Source organism: Neodiprion pinetum, chromosome 4 (assembly GCF_021155775.2).
Source record: "Neodiprion pinetum isolate iyNeoPine1 chromosome 4, iyNeoPine1.2, whole genome shotgun sequence".
Taxonomy (NCBI): Eukaryota; Metazoa; Arthropoda; class Insecta; order Hymenoptera; family Diprionidae; genus Neodiprion; species Neodiprion pinetum.
In genome coordinates, this window is record NC_060235.2 from 20,123,052 (window position 1) to 20,145,741 (window position 22,690).

General features: G+C 38.9%; 2 protein-coding genes across 4 annotated transcripts in view; one reads left to right on the forward strand and one right to left on the reverse strand.

Annotated features, from left to right (window-relative positions):
- The window catches only part of drpr (multiple EGF like domains draper), a 47,430-nt gene extending 40,967 nt beyond the window's left edge, over positions 1-6,463 (forward strand). For all 3 annotated transcript variants that reach the window (XM_046624572.2, XM_046624573.2, XM_046624574.2), the window contains one exon: positions 12-6,463. In XM_046624572.2, the coding sequence (XP_046480528.1) occupies positions 12-310 (299 nt within the window). In that variant the 3' untranslated portion in view covers positions 311-6,463. The remainder of the gene's footprint in view (positions 1-11) is intronic.
- Positions 5,990-21,680, reverse strand: tok (tolkin). The gene is made up of 15 exons (XM_046624571.1): positions 21,021-21,680; positions 20,026-20,178; positions 19,318-19,522; positions 18,119-18,382; positions 12,330-12,701; positions 12,080-12,258; positions 11,451-11,681; positions 11,139-11,363; positions 10,589-11,056; positions 10,397-10,519; positions 9,816-10,134; positions 8,831-9,122; positions 8,545-8,758; positions 7,869-8,119; positions 5,990-7,793 (listed from the first exon to the last, which is right to left on the reverse strand). The coding sequence occupies exons 1-15, from the start codon at positions 21,190-21,192 to the stop codon at positions 7,629-7,631; spliced, it is 3,633 nt and encodes a 1,210-aa protein (XP_046480527.1). The 5' UTR covers positions 21,193-21,680; the 3' UTR covers positions 5,990-7,628.
- Between the last annotated feature and the right edge of the window lie 1,010 nt (positions 21,681-22,690).

A 22,690-nucleotide genomic window follows, 5' to 3' on the forward strand; every position in this document is an offset into this window, starting at 1 on the left:
ATCTCGCGCAGATTCCTTCGGGCGTTTTCAGTACAACGGTCTCGACTCGAAGAACAAGGACGCCGATCTTGGAAACCCTAATCTGTATCACAGCATCGACGAATTAGACGCAAAGAAAGCGGCCGAGCACGTCTACGACGAAATAAAGCAAAACAAGGGTGAAATGGAGTACGATCACCTCGACTACACGAGGCCGACGAGTTCGTGGAAGCCGCACTATCAGCGAATGGCGAACGGATTCGGATCCAAAGACGGGAGCGGTCCTAGCAAATCTCGCGATCCGGACGTCGAAAGTGGCGAAAAAGATTAGCTCGAGACGAGAAACTAGCCCTTGGATAATGTAATGGGTTGAAAATGTACGAGTGTGATAGCAGAAACTCTCCAGTCGAGGGTTTAATGCAAATTATAAATATACACGTATTATCGATGTCAAATTTAAGAGTAATAGCCTTGTGCCAAAATTATATGAGATACGGGCTGAATCGTGATACTGGCTATTGTTATTATTATTTTTATTATTATTATTGTGTTATCGGTATTCGATGAACGAAATTTGTTACGATCCAAGTATTTGTAGATCGAAATATCATGAAATATGTTACTTTTTTTCATTTGAAAATTTGTATAAATATATTGATATACCGACTGAAGCGACGGCTTAAAGTTGCTGGTAACTATTTTGGATGACTTCGTTGCAATTCGAGTGACTTTTCCTTCTCATTCTGTCTCCAAATGTAATACCCCATTAAGATATTCAAAGATAGATCATATGATGGAAACGTGGAGCTTAGATTAAAAAAAACAAAAATCAGGTAATTGCGTCAGTGGCTTGAAGTTCGTGTTTTCGAGAACAAAATATAACAATTGAACATAGTTCGGTGCAAGGTCTTCGAGTTTTCGTAAAACGAGATTCAAAGACGCGGGCGTCGTAAAATTCTTCGTCTGATTTTGAAATTACCACTTACCGGATGAAGAGAAGAGAATTGAGATAAAAATTAATTGTAACGGTAACGATTAAGCGATAATTTCCGTATCTTAACGTAATCTAAATTTGATCGTATAATCAACGAAACGGTAAAACATTTTGCGGAATCCACGGTATAATTATAATTATATCGGCTCCTGTTTAATGGAACAGATCCAATGAATTAATCGAAGCCAAAATATGTTCTGGATATTTACAAATCAATTGTTAGCAGTTAAATACTAATTAAGGCGATAAAAGATTTATCACAAATTTTTATACCTGCTCGGTTAAAGGCTTTAAATTTTGTATGCTATGAATTTTTGAAAACTGTGTTCGAGCATTGAAGCAACCATGCTACTGCAAAACTGCTGTCAATAATTTATGGACAAAATTCACGATTTTTGGTCCAAAATTTTATACCTTAGGTCTGCGTAATGTTCACTTTCGTTCATCATTAGATATAGCAATAAGTCGTATATTAGTATCGTGTTAACAACCTTAAAATAAAAAGCATCAATTTATCAATAGATTAATCCACTTATATTGTAAATACAAAATTTCTGCTGAACTGCAGATCGGCGCGGTTTACAATCGATCCTTTGATATGAATGAAGTATGTTTCGAATAGAGCAATAAGAGGTGAATAATTTGAATAACATTTCGCTGTATTGTTATTACTGTTGTTGTATATATAAAACATATAATGTAAATCATCTACATACGCTATATGTATACACAAATTATATTTCGTAACGATATGTTGGATAAATAATTTACTATATTAATATTTCCGTTCTCTGATAAACAATTATGTCGGTGAACTCGTCAAGCTTGGCATACGATTCATATTTTCCATTCGTTTATATACATACCCGCACATGTATTATTAACTCATTGCCGCGTTTTTTATTTGAGAAAAGTATTTTAATCCAACATTTTTCCTTATCTATATATTTTACATAAATAGTTTATAAATGTTTATATGTATGCACGTGTGTGATGTAAAATTGATAAATATATTTCTATTATCTGCACATCTGTATACAGTGCGCGATAAAAGTATTCGTACAGTGGCTAAATTTAAATAAAATAAGGAATAATTTTTTAAAAATTGATTTATTTATTCAAAGGTGTGCTGTTTTATTTCATGCCTGGATACTAACGTGAAAAAATATATAGAATCGGACATTTTATCTTCCGTTGCGTGGCTAATATGAAGACAAGTCACCGGTATGGTAAGGACAAATGTATTCGTACACTATAAGTTTACGATGCAACATTGTAAACAAACAAGTTCGAAATGGATTATTCACCGGGAACGATTATTTGCAAAGGCAAAAAATAGTATCAAATTTATATAAAGAAGCAAAACAAGTCTTATGCATACATTGCAAAGATTGTTCAGAGAAGTCGATCAACAGGTTAAAGTGTAATGAAAAATTTTTTGAATATACAGAAATATTGCGAAATTCACACAGAAGTGGTCGACCACGGAAACTGTCTTCACGTAATGGAAGAAAGATTCTGCGATAAGGAAAAGAAAACCCAACAATAAGTTCATCGGAATTCGCGTGACAGATCGGAGAATATGATTTTAAACACGATTCAGAAAGTCATTCGGCGAGCAGGTTTTTAAACTACGATACAGTCCTCTGGAACAATGTCACATTCTCGGACGAATCAAAATTTCAATATCATATTTTTGATTCTGATGATCGTTTGAGAGTACGGAGAAAACTCAAAACCGAATTCGATCTAAAGCATATTGCCTGCTATCAAATATGCAAGTGGATTCGTCTTCACAACGGACAGTCTAAAAATCTCCGGAAGCACAATTTATACGTTAATATTGTTCCGCATAGCGGACACTCCTCAATAACGGACAATATTTTTAGTCCCGAAGATGTCCGCTGTTCGGAAGTTTTACTGTATCAAGCAAAAAGGTATTCCACAAAATATTAATAACAAGTTGTCGACAAGGTTTACTGAAATACAAAAAATACCCTTGTCCCAGTTATAATGACTTTCGGTAATACCTATGCGTTCCTGAGTCAGAGATAAGCGGCCTTTTGTAAATATGTGATTATGTTAGAATCTAAAAGTAAAATATAAAACAGCACACGTTTGAATACATGAATTAATTCAAAGAATTATTCCCTATTTTGTTTGAATTTATCCACCGCACGAATACTTTTGTCCCTCACTGTGTGACCTGGAAAACGGAAATTTAAATGATAATATATTATTTTGCATTTTGAACATATGAGTAAATTAAATTATTTTACGTGATTTGAAATTAATATTCCTATATCATTTTTTAAATCGTATCGTATGCTTATAATAGTTTGCAACGTTATCGGTATATGTTAAAGTATGCATGCGCTTAAACATATTAAACCTGTGATCGACGAATATTATTATCATTATAGTAACTGTGTACTTTTCTTTTTATATTCATTCTGTTCAACTACTTCCGTTCTTTTTCTTTTGATCAAAACTCGGCAAGACGGTTAGTAAATAGAATGTCCACATTATATATACAAGATCGTACTATACATCGTTTATTTTCGAATCAATTATTTTTAAATTAAAATGACGCAAATAATAATGAAATTCAATTACTCCCATCGATCAATGCCTAATAGGACGAAATAAATGTATATAATACATTATGCTGTCAAAGGCAAAAGGTAAGCACATTACAATATTACAAATTAGACGCTTTTGATTACATTGATTCAGTTTTATTCTCAATTATTAAAGTATACATATATTACACTAACTTTATTATTATCATCATTATTATTACGGACGTTTTAATTAAGCTTATTAAAAGTAGACATCCATATTTTATGATTTGTACAATTCATTGTGTAAGATACTTTCTTGCATATTGACACACATTCATATAAATAAATTGTAACATGCAGAGTACGAGTAATGTATAATTGACAGCGAAATCTTCAATCTTAGAATTTTACAGTAAAATATTACAATACAATAATAACTACACTGTCTACAAAAACGGAGAGATTAATCGCGTATATTCGCATAATGTAGAACGAAAGTTATTGCAGACATAATTGCTCATTTATCAACCAACTTACTCAATTTGTTTGACATATGGGGCATTCCACGTCAAATCAACGGTTCCTGGACCTGACCCCCTGAGATTTTAATGTCCAATGGGTTTTTTTGGTTTGTTTCGGTTAAAAATGATTCCTCTAATTTTTCGAAATCATCTCGACATTTTGTAAAAGTGTGGCGACCCGAAATATCCTTGATACGAAGATAATATTTTCAAAAATGGATAAAACTGTCTTGTAAAATCAGGGACTCGAAGACACATCTTTTCGTCACGATTCGAAAATGGGATAAAATGCTGAATATTTTTTTGAATTTTTGCTTTTCAAAAAAAAAATTTTCATTCAATGTGTTTCTAATGATGGTTTTTTGTCGTAAAAACAAAATAAAAAGAAATTTTGTATTGGTAAAACTCGATTTTTCTTTTAATTAAAGAGTAAATGAAAGAAAAGAAATTTTTTTTTTTAGAAGCAAAAATCATTTTCTTCGGTTTACTCCTTAATTAAAACGAACAGCGAATTTTACCAAAGTGAATTTTCTTTTTATTTTATTTTTTACTACAGGAAACAATCATTCAAAATAAATTCCAAGAAAATTATAATTTTTTTTTTTAAACAAAAATTCAACAACAACAATCAGTATTTTCATTCTATTTTTGAAACATGATGACAAGATGTGTCTTCGAGTCCCTGATTTTACAAAAAAGTTTTATTAATTTTATTAATGTTATCTACGTATACAGGATATTTCGGATCGCCTCACTTTTACAAAATTTCGGTAAAATTATGACAAATTAGAGGTATCAATTTTGACCGATACAAACCAAAAAATCCATCGAATACCAAAATTCTAGGGGGTCAGGTATAGAACCCGTTGGTTTGACGTGGAAAAGAATTTTTTTTCTCAAACACCCTAATGTTGTATACTTAGCATTACTGCTATATGCTCGTATATTATTATCACTATGGCAATTATTGTTATTGTTCCAAATTGAATCGAAGTATCGACATAACTTATTCCCGAAAGTGTTCAATTCTACGTTAAAATTGAACCATTATTAAGTATACAATATATATCTGTATATGTGCAATGGTCGGAATATGATTGATAGCTTGTGGATTCGGTTTGTCAAATTTAATTTTAAACCATGCTATAAGAAAATTTCATTCAGTATTCACTTCATGATATAAATTCAGTATAATTTGCTGGCAGCTACGTGAATTTGGCAAGTTTTTTTTCTTAAGATGAAAAATAAAAAACAGAGTATTTACTTCTTCGAGTTCTGAACACAGAAATGGGAAATCAAAATTTAAATCAACAAAGTAGCAGCGTAAAAGTTTACACGTAAAACTCAGCGGTACACTAACACATTTTTTTATTTACTTATTTCTCATACACCATGTACATATAACAATATATGTATTATACAATATATATATATATATATATCTAAGTTATTAATTATATAATTATTTATTTACAATCATAGGAATGATATATATCTTATATAGTATTAATAAGGTAGATATCAGGTTGGCCCTTATACGGTGTAAAAAAAAGTTTATGGTGGAGCCTGTCAAATTGGTTCCAATTGGTAAAAAAAAAAAAAAATCCCTAATTTTTCCCGATTTTTATTTTATTCCCCTAGTCTTCCTGTTTAAGCGAGAAGTTTCAAATTATTCAAAAATATGCCCATTCACTATATTTTGTACTGAATTTTATTTCAAGATTATTCCTAGGCAAAAACATCCATATATTCTCGAATATTCAATGAGATTCATCTTCCGTTCAGTGAAAAATAAAAAAATCATAAATGGGGTATTCCACGAGAAACGTGTGCTATATTAATTATTATTTTTTTTTTTCCAAGACGCCAAATGATCGGACTAAGTAAAAAAAATAACCTGAATATTTGCATGTCATCGACTGCGATATTACGTCGTGTTCACAGGTGGGTTATTCCATTACAGTGCTGACTAAATTAATACTAGTGTTTTGTTATAATTTTTTTTTTTTTTTTTCAGATCATGTCTGATTTGTAAAACGATGTTTTTTTTTTCACTAAAAAAAGATGAATCCCACTGAATATTCAAGAATGTGAATTTTTTTACCTACGAATAACTTTAAAATAATAGCCAGTAAAAAAATATAGTGAATACGTAAACATATTTTTGAATAATTTGAAGCTTCCGTTTAAACAGGGAGACTAGGGAAATGAAATAAAGATACAAAAAATTGGGTATTTTTTTTTAACCATTTGGAACCGATTTGACAGGCTGCGTCATTAATTTTTTTTGCCCCCGTATAAGGACCACCCTAGCAGGTATATCATATTATTAATGCTTTAGAGCATGTATTTTTCTTAAAATTACTTTTTGCAACTTTATCTTTTTTTTTTTCTATAATCTAGTTTTATATTGGCAAAAATTGACACTTTTGATTTATGTGGATATAATGAATAGTAGTTTAAATACTAAGTATTACTTTCTCAATACTATTACGAGATTCACGAATAACTGTTAAAGCTAAAAAATCAATTCGTAGTTGATAAAAACGGAGAAATTCGGTTGTTTGAGCGTTTGATATTATTACGTACATACAAAGAATCCGACGAAAGTACCTAATATAATATTATTTCGAAAAATATGGCAGTACATGAATAATCACATATCGCTTAATTTCATCCGTGACAAAATCAATGTCATAATATCAGAAGAGAAATTGAAACTAGATATTGTTTTTATCTTTACTCATGTTTACTTACACTTATTTATTCATTTAATTACCTTTTGTACCGGAGCCGCTGTCTTTTATGTCATGCATAATAATGGACTTCAACTGTTCACGTACTTTTTCGTACTATCTATACATTACGGATCGGTTCTTTTTTGCTTTTATACTATTCAAACAACAACCTATTTACCGTTTGTTATTAAAAAGTAATTAACATCGAAAAAAAAAATTACTTACACTGAGATTTAAAATAACCAATTAACGTCGTTTACAGTATACATGCATTATATATATAATTATGTATATATATACATATAATTATGTATACGTATACTTTAAGTTGGGCGACCTCTGGATTAAATTAAACTTATGCGCATACATATAGATACAGTTCATGGCACGTGGTCCAAAGTTCGTCTCTTTAACACATCGTATAATCATCGCAATGATAGTCACTAAATATTGTTTTTGCGATAAATTGCCAATATCAGCAATGGCTAACTGTAACAATAATAGTAATAATGACTATTATCATCGTTATTATTATCATAAACGCAATTTTTCTTGTCATGTCAAATAACGTTGTCTCATATTCGTACATCGTCAAATTCGTCACCTCCGACAATTGTTGAAACTTCAGTCATACCGAAGTCGAGGCTCTTGCTGTTAGAATACGTTTGATGAAAAACAGAGGAAACATCATGTCACACGTTGTGCGAAGAGCAAAACGGTCGAAAAAATTCTGGTAGTAAAATTTTCGCACCCGCGTTCATCGAGGAATTATCGCTCGTGAGAAAGGTGCAAGGAATTGATTATCCTCGCTATTAACATTGATAACGTTCGATCAAAGATTATCGTCATCATCGTCCTCGCCACCCTCGATGAACTCCTCGCTGTCCTCGGAATCAACGGCGTAATATTCGGCGGAGAAACCCTTGTTCGATATCGAATCGTCGGATCGGAACCTGATCAAAAGTGCCTCGTTCATCGATATGATGTCCGTGGGATTCTGTGAACCAATAGCCAAAGTGAACAGGGGATCGAAAAAGGTGTCAACGCCATTAGCAACCTTTCAAAAACCAACCGAGTCTCCGCAGAACCTTCCGTAGCTCGGACCCGAGGTATCCAGGCTCGCATAGACCTCGACGAAGTCGTAGCGACATCCGCTTTCATCTTCGAGCTTAAAGGTCTTGAAGGACAGATGCACGTTTTTTCCAATCGGCGCCTCTATCGCCCAGTCGCAGTCGGAATTATGCTCGTAGTTGTGGTCACCGAACTTTGCGTGGGAGTATAGATACCTCGGTGTCTCACTAGCCGTCAGGTGACCACCGCAGGCTGGAAGCAAAGAAAAGGATTATTGGGTGACCGCCTAAACAACGCTTTGAAGGATCAGGAATCCTTTCACGGAGAAAAGTTTACAGAGTCATGGTTAGTATGGAGATTGCCTTAGAAATGTAGTTTTCGGGTACAATATGAATTTGGATGTACTTTATGAGTTGAGAACTTATAACCGACTTCATGACTTCAACTGGCTTCACATGCTTTCAGGTTACCGCAAGTTACCTGAAATGACTTTAAGTAACTTCACAAGACTTTCTTACGGTATTACATCCGAATTAAGGAATCGTTATTCGCCCTCTGGTTCTACATCTTCCAGGTATTCCACTAACGTATGAACTGTCATTATTACAACCCATTTTACTGGAATTTTTTATCGACTTTAACAAAATAAAATTCTCCTCAGTGAATGATGTACTCACCCGTCGTGTGCGTCGCGAGGAACCCTTTCCTCTGGACGGACTCATCGCTCTTGAATATCATGTACATCTGGTTACCCGTCGCCAGGATTGGGTGCGGGACTTTACTGCCGCAGAATCTTCCCAGAGTGTGGCTGTCCGGCGAGTCCCCGTCGTATATCGCGATGTGGTCGTAGGTGCACTCCTGGTGGGGTTCCATCTCGAACACGTTGAAGGTCTGAAAGAGTCAAGTGAAGCTGAGTTCCGAGGCTGCTCGTACGCGCTTTTCGTTCTCGACTGTGCGTCTTACCAGCTTTATTCGGTGTCCCGCTGTCGTTGTGAAGTGCCAAACACAGTCCTTTCGTCCTGGATAGTACTCCGGGTAGTTCGGAGAGGTAATCGTACCCGATGACGAGGTGATCTCGTACTTGCAGCCACCCTCTTTGCAGTCGTGACCGTTCTCATGGAGCGTGAATCCGTTGTGACAGAAGCACTGGTACGATCCTATCGTGTTTCGACACTCGTGCTGACAGCCGCCGTTGTTGCTCGCGCATTCGTCCATGTCCGTGAAGAACACCGCTGCGAAGCCTGACTTCTGGACGCTAAAAGTAAACCGTCAAGGAGGGCACTCGGTAAACGCCAAGACGCAATTGACTTACAGTGCGAGGGGTTGAATATTCCTCGATAATGCAGTTAACCGAAAATGTTTATTGTGATGCAGGCTTTTCATCGGGAAATGTCACTTCAGCAATGCTTTGAGAACTGATCGGAGTCAACTGATGAACTCATATTCCGTAAGTTATATTTAAACCTATTTGAAATATTTGAAGCGTAACTTCAAAGATCGAATGATTTTATGAATTCAGAAATGACCAAGGACAAGTGTCTTAATGGTTATAAAAAACTTTCAACTACTCCGAGTGATTTCAGGTAACTTAAAAATTTGAGGAATTTCAAGAGAATTTAAGGGGATACACGTGAAATACCAAAAGAGTAATTTTGAGTACCTTCAAGTGATAGTGATATCGACGTACTTCAAGAATGACTTTAGGTAATTTTGAATGACTTCAAATGATTTGATAAATTCAAGAAATTACAAAATATCATTGTTCTATTGGATATGAACCACTGTGTAATAGTTCCAGACTGTCTTTGAGAGACTTTTTCGCTACTGAAAGAGAATCCCGAAGACTGGTTACTTGGAATATATGATGGAAAATGAAAAAACTTGAGTCGCCAAGGAATGGAATGGTCAACCCCTCGTCGAGGTGTGATTATTGTGATTTCTTTTTAACCTGTTATCAGACGTGAAGGTAATGCGCATAGAGTTACCCTCAGAAGTCAGAAGAGGCGGGAACTTTCCACCACAATATATGCCGTGCTTGCGGAGCACGTCGTCACCCAGCTTGCTGTGTACCTCGACCGAATCGTACTCGCACTCTTGCTGATAAACATTGTTACCCTCCAAATCGAAGTGCGTGAAATTCAACGTTATCCGGTACTGTGGCGGGGCTATTATCTCCCACACGCAGTCCTTGTTGCCCGGATACGCCTCGGGGAACGACGGACTCGTTATCGTTCCGTTACTCATATCGTATATTCCCCCACAGGCATCTGTGAAGCATTGTTTTTTGAATTATCAACCCTCTGATTGACAGCTCGATTCATTTTCCCTTTTGATAGAGCCTATTTAGTGTTGTGAATACGATTGTGATGTGAATAATCGGAACACTCGTGATTTACCGAACCATTCCAAAATACCTACTCAAACTGGAAAATGTTGGAGTCCAGAATTCTTCTGACAATTACGGGTAAGTAACGTCCCGTTTCCAAAACTATCACGGATCACCAAATATGTGAAAATCTTCTCACTCACCTTCGCAATGTTTTCCGTCAGAGTGCAGCTCGAACCCAACTCTACACGAGCATTCGTAACCACCCAGGGTATTGATGCACTCGTGTTCGCAGCCATGATCGATCAGCACGCACTCATCGAACTCTATTGTAAGTGTGGAAGATATCTTGTTAAACAGGGAACGGGGATGAGAACCGAAGCGAGCTAATTTACCTTTCATGAACGTCGCTGAGAATCCAGCCTTCTGGACCGAACCGTCGCTGACGAACTTGACGAGCAGCTGGCTCCCGGTGGATCTGATGTCGGGAGGCACCTTGTAGCCGCAGTAGACGCCGATCAGATGCGAGTCTGGATTGTGGCCATCGCGTACTTCGACGTAGTCGTAAACGCAGTTGTCGTGGTTCTCCACCTCGAAGGACTGAAATTTCAGGGCGACCTGATAATCGTGCGGAACCGAAAGCTTCCAAACGCATTCTTTGCTCGACTGGTAGTCCTCGGGGTAGTTCGGAGACTCCAGGTGACCAACACCGTCGAGTTCCAACTCTCCACCGCAAACGGCTTCGTAGTTCGCGGTGAAGCCTCTGTGCCCGTTGTGGTGATTCGAGGTCACGTAAGTGACCAGCATCCGACTTCCCGTCGATATCACCGGCTCCTGGATCCGCCCACTGCCACAGTATCTCCCTGTGAAATCGGTCGCGGAGGTCAGAGAAGACGAGGAACACAAACATTTGGAACAGGACGGATAGACGCGACCTTCACTCACCCAAGACCGCGCTCTTGTGCCAGTATCCGTCCCGGATCTCGATGTAATCGCTTCTGCAATAATCGCTGGTGAATATGTCCAGCGAGGTGATATTCAGGACGATGCGTTCCCCGTGAGTCGCCGTTATCCGCCATTCGCACCGCTCACCTTCCGGGCTCGACGACCCCACCGGATGGCCGGGGGAACCAAAGCTGCCAGCGTTATCTTGGAAAGTCCTTCCGCACCCTACAAAGAGGATCAGGAACCATCCCGGATAATCATTGCGTAAGAACGGTCGATTTTTCAACGATAACTTTTGCCAGTCGTACTCACTGTGACACTTGTAGAGCAAATTGGTCTGCGCTATGTCCCCCTCGCTGAGCCGGATGCGCTGACCGATTTCCGGACGCTTCTTACCGTGCGTCTCCATCGGCAGTATAGTGTCCAGGTATGTTCCCTTCGAGAATGTATTCTTCGCGTAGTGCATTATCGAATCATAGTCGTACGGGAGTCCCAACGAGTTGACCTCCTCTTCTGTCAGCTTGTTGAAGTTGTACTCTTGACCTATAGATTGGACGATTAACCGGAAGATGAAACGTTAGCGAACGGTTAAATTACATGTGATTCTCCAAGAATGTTCACGGAACTCGAGATCTGGCTCGATCCTGGGCCATTTATATACCTGAACGGTAACTGAGTAAACTGTGTAGTTGAGAAGGGTTGGTTCTACATTGCAGCGTACACTGTAGATATGTATAGATATATATACACGCGTAATTAAATACAACTTTACGCAACCATTAATTAAACCTGTGAATTTCAGTTTGTCTAGGCCGTGTGCTTGGAGTTTGATCTAAATCACCGTTTCCGTTCAACGCAGAGTTCCGGATACTTGTACCGAAACTTTGCGCCGGGGGTGGTTTAACACCTTTCATTCAATATTCTGGTAAACTCAAACTCACCGCTCATTATGTTGTCGCGTATAATCTGAACGTGTCTGTCTCGGTCCGGACGAGTGTGTTCGTGCCAAAAACCGACCACGTGGCCAAGCTCGTGGACCACGATTCCAAACTTGTCGCAGTTCTTCCCGATACTTATGGCCTGCGGTCCGTTTCCCCGTTTTCCAACGAACGAGCAGCACCTTCAAAAAATGATTATCGGTTACCCTGATACTTTGGCTGATTCCATGATTCTTATCGACGCTCGACTTACCCGCACGGTCTTTCAGTGAAGACGATATAGTTTGGATGCTCGCGCGGTACCCGTTCGACGAACTTCACGCAAGTAAAATTCTCCCAGTGTCTCATCGCCTGCTTGAAGAGCGCCTTGTGAGCACCTGAGAAATTCGCGTCTATCTCATACGGAATTACACCATGATCCCAGACCCTCTCTTTGCGGGCGGTTGCTGCACGCCGGGATCTCACGCGAAGCGGAGTCCTTGAGAAGGACGTTCCTCGAGTGTTCAATTGGTACTTTGGCTTGTGCTCGTTGTAGAATTCTATTGAACGGAGACGCCGGTCGTGAAGAGACACAACTTCGCTCGAAGACTCGAGCTCGTCGTTCACTATCAAGTGTCGTTCTTCTCTGAAAGGTTCGTTGTTGAGTAGAAGAAAAAAAGAAATAAAAAATTTGCATGACCAAATACCGCTGAAAGCTCGTCATTTCGAGTCACATAATACGTGTTCGACGCTTTCTCTTAGCATACCTCTTTTTCTTATTATACTCGAGATTTAACCGTTCCTTTTGTTTTTTTTTTTTCTTATTCTTAAACTCCATTTGTAATATTTGTTTTTGGGTAATTTTGCAATACATTTGAGAGTGAATTACGACATACCGCAACATTTCGGAAAGGTCTCTGAATAATTAACGATAACTAAAAACGACCCTTTCCCCAGGTAATGCAGGTGACTCTAACTTAGGTACATGTTTACTGGAGGACTATAAACAAGCCCCTAACAATACTGCGCGGAGCGGGGGGAGGGGAGGGGGGCGGGGGAGGAGTTTACTCTCTGCAGGGGTGTTAATTAATAATATCACTGCAAGCTCTGCGCTTCTCTGCATTGTACGCGGTGACTGCAGGAACACACAGTGAAATATGTATAACAGGTACCCCTCGGATCAGCAACGAGCTCGCTGGATAAACGACAATAGCGCGCTAGGGTGGCTCACTCGAAGCCAATTACTAACTGGGCGCGACCGGGTGTAATTAAGACTAATAAACCAGCGGCAGAACCTCACGCTAATCTTCTCTCAACTCATGAGCACTGTCTGCACTGCACGTTTGTTAAGAATAGTATATCAGGGAAATTGACATGTTTCCCGAAACACGTGATCTCTTTGTTCTCGAATCTTTTCTATAGGGAGAATAGGGACGTGCGATTAATCAATCGCTTAGAAACTTCGATTAATTGTTTTTTTTTTTTTTTTTGAAACAACCAATTAATCGATTGATCAGGAAATCGGTCGACTGAAAGGGTGGATTAATCGAATAAACGACTCGTTCAAAGAGCAGATTAATTGCTTGGCCGGAAGGCTGATTAATTAGAAGGTTTTATTTGTCGATGGATCGGTATAACGATTAATTGAAAGGGCCAGTTTGTCGATTACTTGGAAAGCGGATTGATTGATGGGGTCGATTATTCAGTCCATCGAAAAAATACGATAAAATGAAGTGGAATTGGCGATCAATTGGTAAAAAATTTTGATTGAAAGTGCCGATCAATCGATTAATCGGAACAACGGTTGATCGAAATTGCGATTATTCGAAAAAAACAGTAAATCCAAGTCTACGAGTAGTCGCAGAGTCAGTTTCTATTAAAAGGATGTCAAGTATCAAAAACCTTGGAATAATTTTCACCCATCACATGACTCTAAATAATCAGAATTTGTAAATTACTCCAAAAATCTTTGCAATCCGAGACTGAACTAGTTATCATTATTTCTAATGTCGTTTGAAAATTGTTTGTCAAAGTATTTTTTGATGCAAAGCTGATGAGAAATAGACCGAAAGACAAACGAAAAACCTCGACCTCCGGTAGAAATGTTGCAATGAATTTCCTGTGCAAAATCTTTTATTTTTCTCATCTGTCGAGCGTTGCCGCGATAAAAAAAAAGTTGAAAAAAGAAAAACAAGAAATATAAGGCAGCTTAACACGCGATTACCGCCGTATAATAGAAACTGGGACACGTAATGACTGACGTGTTTTTCTCTACTTTCAGGGAAACGATTGTGGGATGAGGAACTGATATGTCCCGAGGGTTCGCTTCGCAACGCAGAGGCGCGTTTGACGTGACGTGATCTGCATTAGGCTTACAGCTGATGAAAGGTCTCTTCGTTCGGTCGTTCGAATGTGCAACCGTCGACTTCTGATAAAAATTTACGCCACTTCATTGTCCTATGAAAATATCCCATCTTGGCCTAAGCTGCAGAGATTAGATCACACGGCCGTCCATTTAGCAAGTCAGAGAACTCGCCAAAATCTCAACTTTCAAACTTGCGCGTAGAGTTGAGGTACAAATAAAGGCGCGAAATCACTTTTTACAGAAAACTCTCGGCTTTTCTAACAAAATAAATTTTTCAACGCATTTCGTAGGCAAGTTTTTCAAAGGGAAGCAATTTTTCATTCACAAGTACCAAAATGATTAAAATATACTTTTTGCGAAACTTGAAGTTTTGTACCAGGGTAACTTGACTGTGCTCGTGAAAAGTGAGGATTCTTTTTCAAACTGAGCTGAGAAAGTACCGACAGCGGAGAGAAAGGAAAAAATGAAAAAATGCGGGCTAAAAGTAAATTGCAAACGTTGCGATTCTCCGTTTTGAAAGCCGCTTTCGTACCGTTAACTTACTGTCACGTTGATGGAGGGTTTTATTTTTACGGTATGCGATATGGGGCGTCAAAAGTGCCTCTCGACAGCGATATTTTCAACGATGTCGACTTCTATCTACGAACCCTCGGGGGACCGATTCCAGTTTCATTCGTACATCAGGTTGCGCGGGATGTGGGCATGAGTCGATTACCAGTCGCGCAGAGCTGACGCCCGACTTTTTGCAATAAAAATAATATTCCTCCCTGCGAAATATTTTCCGCCTTTACCCCTCGGGTCATAAATTTGAGAACTGCACCCCGCTGCATACAAGAACAATATTTCGCACATGAACCGCGGTTGGACGTCAAAATAGTGAATGCGATGTACCGTGCGAAGTACGAATTATTATGACGCATACATTCGCAATTTTACCTACAGAACGGTGTGTACAATTTCATGCGGATTGTAAATCGGGCCGAAATTTATCCAGTTATAAATCGAGTCACGAGTCACGTAGTTTCGGAATTCTCATGCGATAAATGGATTGTTACGTTGTATTCTGTCAATCTCTGCGGTCATTGTAATGACCAAGATGAAGAAAAAAAAAATGAAAATAATTAAAGAAATGTTTGCGGTCGAATTTTTGCGCTTTACGAACTAGAAATGCAACAATTTCATTTTTCTTTGAATTCATATTACATCGAGCCTGCATCGTCAAGCTCAAATTTGTTGCACACGCCGCATAATGGATGTAAAAAAATCAAAGTTTCAAATTTCGATTACAGGAATATATTATTAATTGCACAGAAAAGTTTTTAAATTTGAAATGAGCGAAATATGTTATTAATACTACTGCCAAAATATATTCCGAGATTTTCAATGAAAAGAAAGGAATTTGAACATATTTTTTGCATTCAATCAAAGGAATGATAAAACTGCTTTCGCGTGATTTACTGAAACAGTTTTCACAATTTTCACTACAGGATCATATTTGATCAGAAAATATTTCAATTTTCACACAGAATCGAATCACGGAAATTGTTTTTGGTTTAATTGAATTTCTTTTTCTTTGGTACATCCAGATAATATATTCTATTGATATAAATTTTAATATTAATCGGACCGGCTGAATACCATTCAAAATCAACTATTTGTGTAGACGTACACATCGGTAAAACGGGTGAAATTGGCTCACTTCCAGAATGAAATCCGGCATAATCAAGTAAGCGAATTGTTCGCCAGATCCGGATCTGCGATTCCGGACGCGGTTCGCCGTGTTTGACGTTTTCGTAAGCTCGTCTACATATGTAGGTACGTATAGGTATAATCCACACATGCGTCAATATTATCATTATTATATACACATAATTTAAGCCAGGGTAACTAACGTTCGTTCTCTCGGTAATTTCCATTGTCTGAATGGAACCGGCGTCTGGTTCTCCAGGTACTTGACGCAGGTTTCAATCGTGCAGTGCGGCTTTTGCACGACGCATAGATCATTCCATTATCTCTGTCGGGCCACCGTTACGGCTCACAAGGGACCCCGGCTCTATGGGGGTTTGCAGGCTAGCGTTAGCTTCTCCGGATTTCCGCGCGTCTGCACGTTTGCCTTTGCATTTCGCAAATTATACCGCGAATCGGACGGGCGTGCATCGCAGGAGTCGCGTTTTTCCGCTCGTATGGAATTTACTGCATATTTTGTAATGTGTGGGGCAGATATAATACAAATCGAAATATCGAGAAACGCTTGATTCTGTATCTCAATTTCAATTTATTCCACTTTTCCGTTTTCGCTTCATTCGCATTCAATGAACACTTGTACGATGGAATGTAAAGATTGAGCTGATTTGTCTCATTTTCAAACCACCAAGGATAAGTGACGGATGGGGTTACCGGATTTATCTCTTTAACGCTGGTATATTCTAGAGCAAGAAAAAAAAAATAAATAAAAATCGCGATGAACAACCCGAAACGAAAAAACAGTTTGGCACAGATCTCAGAAATTTGAATTTTTCAGCTTCAAACATGCGGTTTGTACATTTTTAACATTTTTTAAATCTTTCATTTTTTCAACTCGATTGATTCAACCGTAGCTGAAATTTTTTCTAGATTAATTGCAGAACGATAGAAAATAAAAAACATTAGATCAGGAATACAACGCAACGTGAAAAAATCACACAGATTTTTCCCATTCTCCGGAAAACGTTTTTCCATTACATAATTATCAACGTACCTATGAGTTTGCAAAAATTGGTAAACTTATACATGAGCTTCGGTAAAATCTAATAAATCTGTGATCGATTCTCGAATTAATGTTTATGCCTGAATCTGATCTGCAGTAGATTGTTTTTTTTTTTTTTTTTTCATTCTTTCTCCTTTACATTGGTAAAACGATATTGCCTTGAATATTTTTCTTCTCTACTCTTCGCAATCGCAAAAAAAAAAAAAAAAAACTTTCAACGACAGAAAAGGCACGCGTCTAATTTCGAAGGGAGAATTTTGTTCCAGGTCGCCGATGGACCGCTTGAATTGAAGTCTTTTTTATCGGGCAATGCGTCGATATATCAATCCTGGCACAATGGGAAATGAGCTGGAGACCCTACAAAGGCGCAGATCTGAACGTCCCGGGGAAAGGCGACGTCGAATCTCTGTTCTTCGACGCACGATGTGAGTATGTATGTATACATATACGTGTATATACATGTATATATATATATATATATGTATGTATGTATGTATGTATGTATGTATGTATACATACCGCAGGGTACGAATGACGCTTGATATTTGTCCCGAAGCTAAACCTGAAGCCGAAGCCTAACCTGAACCCCGGAGATTAATAGCTCAACGTATTAGCTCGGTTATATATATGCGATGCTTCGCCAACCTCGCAAGCTCTCCGGGAAACTTTTTGAATTCTGGGCGTCGCAGCATCAGGTGACTGATTTTTTCCCTCCTCACTCACTGTCTTTTCTTATTTATTTATTTATTTTTTTTTTCAATTTATCCAACGTTTTTCACAAATTTTCTATACCTGTAAATTTTCTGCAATTTTTAAATGATAAAGAGAAATCGAGTCGTGGTCGTTTAAAAAAATTAACAATCGAGTCGGAAAATTTGGACGAAAAATTCAATCTGACATGATCTGATGCCTGAGTGAAAATAATTTTCATACATCTGCGGTTGTGTGATACCTGTGTCTTTGATGCCGACGGCGACGTTTCTTCTCCCCGCCATTTTCCGACTCCGAAATTTCATGGGGCTGAGACCTGGTTGATGACGATGGTTCGCGGTGACCTGGATGGCGTACTTTTACTTCCCGAGGTAATTCCGTTGGTTCTGAATTTTTCCGGAGATTTTTATTCTCGGTTTCATCCGGGTCGTTTTGGTGATCTCGATTGCCTCGATGCTCGGCGTGCCTTACACGCGATGATTCCTTCTTCTCCGCTTTACTCGATCTTAAAAACGATAGCGAATATCAGAGCTGAATACTTGTCGCGGAGAAATATGCCGGAAAAATCAGACAGTCGATGAAATCGGGGTTTAGATACTGATCGATTGGCCAAGTTGATAAATGAGATGAATTTTTATCAAATCGAAAGTCGTAATTCTTGTTTGCTGACTCAAAAAAAAAAAAGAAAGCTTAATTAGTAAAAGGTATTGATTGAATATTTTTACGTGTTATTCTCTTTATTTAATGCGAAAATCATTCAACTTAGCAAATTTCGATGAAAATCGACTTAATTATATTTGCAACTTTATTCTTCACAACTATTTTTAAGTATGTATAATAAACAGCTAAAAAATTCATGAAAGTTTTGTATGGAATTCATTTTATACGAACAAATTTATCCACAATCACTGAAATTGAACAAACATTGTACTTTTCGAACCGAAAAAACGATGGAACGCCACGCAATTGATAAGTTCTCGAAGTATAAACGAGCAGGATTTGTTCATTCAAATTTCTTACTCACAATCAGTCAAAGACATATACTGTTTTCACAATATTTGATTCGATTGATATCAGTCACAGCTTACTAATTGCATCGTCTCTTTTTAACACTTTTTTCGCACAGAACACCTCCAACTACCTAGACTTTTTCAAATCGTCCGAGATATTTCTGCGTTTCATTCTTGTTTCAATTTCCCTCTTTTCTTCGTCACAAATTTTTTTTTTTCTCCCTCTCCGTCGTCGTTAATTCTATTCTCTCATTTCTAGAATTCCCCGTTATAATTAAATTATGGAAATTAGCCTTTTGTTCTCTTTGGAAATAGCGACGAGACTCTAAAGCGAGTGAAAAATCGCCATAGAAATCACAACTTGTGTAATTAAAGTGCGAGTTTGGGTTCTATGCAAGGGCTTGAGCTACGAATCGAAGTTCCGACCCACCCTGAATCAACCCCGTAGTTCGGCGGTAAGTTGGTCGCCACCTTCGGACTGAACTCAAAGGCTTCGCCAAAATCAGATCCTCCGATTTCGTACTCGTTTCTGTCGACCATGATTCCCTCCGAGCCTCCCTCGTTGAGGTGAAGTCCTGCTTCCGCCGAACTGAACCCTTCAACCCCGTCATGCTCCTTTTTGAACTGCAAGACCTCTGCGGGGGAAACATCGAAGGTTGAAAAAAAAATTTGTAAACCAATTTCAAGGTAACCATAAAGTCAAATTCATTGATTAATCGTTTGCAAAAGTGAAATTTTATTCACAATCAGTGAAAGGGACATCCGAACCCATAAAAAAACATATCCGAATCAAGTTGAAGAATTGCCTTGTGCCGTACTCTACAGGTCGTACAATTTATCGTTTCTCATTATTTGAAGCTTCTTTTATCGTTTTTGAAGATGAAAAATTTATCACAATTTGCAGATTTACTTTTGAACCTCAGACTCGTATTGAAATTAATTGTATTTCCGTATGTATGCAATAATAATGAGGGAAAAATAAGGTTGATTTGATATAATATACACGTTTTCAATTTTTCGTACCAAAATTTTAATAAAATTTTCCGGTTATGAGATGAAAGGATTACGAATACAGAAAATTTTAAAGACTTGCAGACCATCAATTGTTAAAGTCTTTGAACTGAATATTCGTACGAACCCGTGAGGCCTTCTTCTTCGACTTGAAGACCCTCGTTGAGAATCTCGTCTCTGTATTTCTCCAACTCTTCGAGGTAGCTTTTGTTAAGCTTTTGCTGTCGCCATTCTGTCTCATACTGGATATTTGGCAGTGCGATATCACCGAGAAAACCACCTGTAATTAGATCGTAAATTGCATAATAGTCAAACGACGTTGACAACATTCAAATTCAGATTCGGCACAGTTCTTGACTTTGCTATAAATACGTCCCAATTTAATTAGAAAGAGTATTTTCATTTCAAAGTTCTGTTGAAGGATTCTTAATATTTTTCACAAAGATGATGAACTTTTTCATTATAAACGTTATCGGTTATTATCTCGGCTGTTTGGGCATAAATTGATGAGTGGTTTTTTTTTTTTTTGATAATGTTTTGAGGCCCTACTTGACGGATTCTGCGGGTCCATCAGAGCAAGGGCGAGGAAATTGAAAAGTGGCAGGTGAAAAATTGAACAGAGCTTGGGAATTTGAAATGATCAAGAATCGTCGTTTGTAGGCTGTTGATCGCAGTTAGAGGCAATAACCGTGACCACTCCGAGCTTATCTCGTATGAAGACTCGGCGAAGAGGTCTAAGGACGCCTGGGTGTCAGAGACACACTGAATTATCGTTTGCCATAAATCAAAGTCAGTTATCAGTCTCGAAAGAAAAAAAAAAAAAAAGAATGAAGAGAATCAAGACGCGAAGCCATTCTCAAATCGTTAATGAATGTAAACAACCGAGCATTCGCTATCTAACGTTCGACCTCTTCGTGGAAATAATATCTATATTGTAAAATTAAAGCTGAGTTCACAATAATACGAATTGTGGACATAATGATTGGGTGCACGATGTCAGTCTTTATCTCTGACGAAACATTATCTTCCTATGACGTGTTATGAGGTGAATTCTTAATCATCGAGCACCGATCTTCTCAAACCAACCGCTACATTTTCTACAACACAAGACTCATTACCGACCGGCCTTGCAGACGTCGAGGTCCAGGTCGCCGGTGATGAGGGTTGGGAACTCGATCGAGAAGAGCTGCTCTATCGTAAACCGCTGCCGATCGCTCGACGCGGGTTTTGCAGCCCGCGGCTCGACGCCGAGGAGAAAGGCGAGAAGGACGAGGAGGACCGGCGTCGAACTCATGGCGGCGTTCAAAGCACCGATCGATTCGAATCGACTGATCGAACTTCACTTCGACTCATAACACGCGATCACTTAGAGGCGGGAGACGCGGCGGCGTCGAGGAGCCTTCGATGCTTCGCGACGAGCTTTTTCACATATTCCGTAACTCCGCGCGCTTTCGACGCTCCGGGTGACCTTGTGACGGAAAAGCTCGGCTGGTGGCGCGGGTCGTACGTCGGCGGGAAACCGGAAGGCGACGCGACTCGGGACGGGCGAAGATCCGCGGGTAAACTGACGCGAGACAGGCGCGGGGGCGGCCGAAAGCGCTCTGGCGTTCCTCGGGGCGCAGCGGGCGCCGGAACGACGACGATCCGCTCTCGAGAGGCGACGCGACGCTCGGTCAAAGTTCGGATCTCGGTCAGAGCATCGCGGGACGACGCGAGTCGCGCTCGGCGCCGCGTGTCGGGCGAATCGCCCGGGTCGGGATGCCGAAAGGGTCCTGGAAAAAGTCCCGAAGGATCCCGCGACGTCGCCTCCTCCTCCTCCTCCTCCTTCTTCTTCTTCCTCCGATCTTCGCCGCTCGCTGCTCGCCCTGCACTGCCCTGCACTGACCTTCCCGGCTCGGCGAAGAGCGTGGATTGCTCTCGACCTCGACGGCAACTTCCTTCAACCCCGATCCTGCCCCCGTCAACCCCCACCGCTGTGCCACCGAGCCACTGAGGCACCTGCGCATTTCGTATGCAGAGCTCTAACCGTTACCGCGCGAATAGATGTAGATGGACAAGAGTCTCAAATGAAACAAGCACCAAATTACGGTGAAAAGACGACCAATACAAATTTGGTCATATTTAAAAGGTTTTTGAAAGTCTAAAATAGTCGATTGTTCAAAAATATTGTCGTTGAAATGACCGTTAACTTTGATACTGTGAGTTTAGGAGAGTAAAGATGTATATTTTTGTCATGATATAACAATGTTGACCAGAATCAATTCGAAAAAGATGAAAATTTCAAAAATTTAAACCCTTTACGTACAATAATTTTATTTTGTCGGAATCATTTGCGACCAGAATCGTGGAATCTATCAAAGTGTACAAGTGTGTGATTGATGAATCGTACGCAAATTTGCTCGAATCGGGTCAAGCAAAATGAAAAAAACAAAAAAAAATTAGTTCCACTTGTAAGAAAACGCAGAATTCGTGAAGTTTCACGTCAAATTTTTTCATTACAACGTACGTACGTTCGTCTCAATTTCAGGAGAAAAAAAAGTCACGAGTACGTTGTAAACAAAGAGATACGGGATAAAAATTTCAAAAAATACGATCGCGTTTCATGAGTCTGGCAAAATTCGATGCAGGCAGTAAAACGGACACGTAGATATTATCAGAGATCAAAGTTACGTGTAAGCTGTCGATTTCCACGGAACGCTTCATGCATTCACGATGTATCTAAGCCCAACGTTTTTTATTCTAGGTAGTTTACGAGGGTTTTTGCCCCGCGGCTCTGCAGGATCTATAATCTA

What these genes read in the sequence shown, in the direction of transcription:
- tok (XM_046624571.1), bottom strand. Translation starts at nt 21,192, where the DNA reads ATGAGTTCGACGCCGGTCCTCCTCGTCCTTCTCGCCTTTCTCCTCGGC. An exon ending in AACTACGGGGTTGATTCAGG is followed by an intron (nt 18,383 to 19,317) that starts GTGGGTCGGAAC and finishes ATCGTTTTTAAG; the next exon opens with ATCGAGTAAAGCGGAGAAGA. An exon ending in ACCTTCACGTCTGATAACAG is followed by an intron (nt 9,123 to 9,815) that starts GTTAAAAAGAAA and finishes GTTTACTTTTAG; the next exon opens with CGTCCAGAAGTCAGGCTTCG.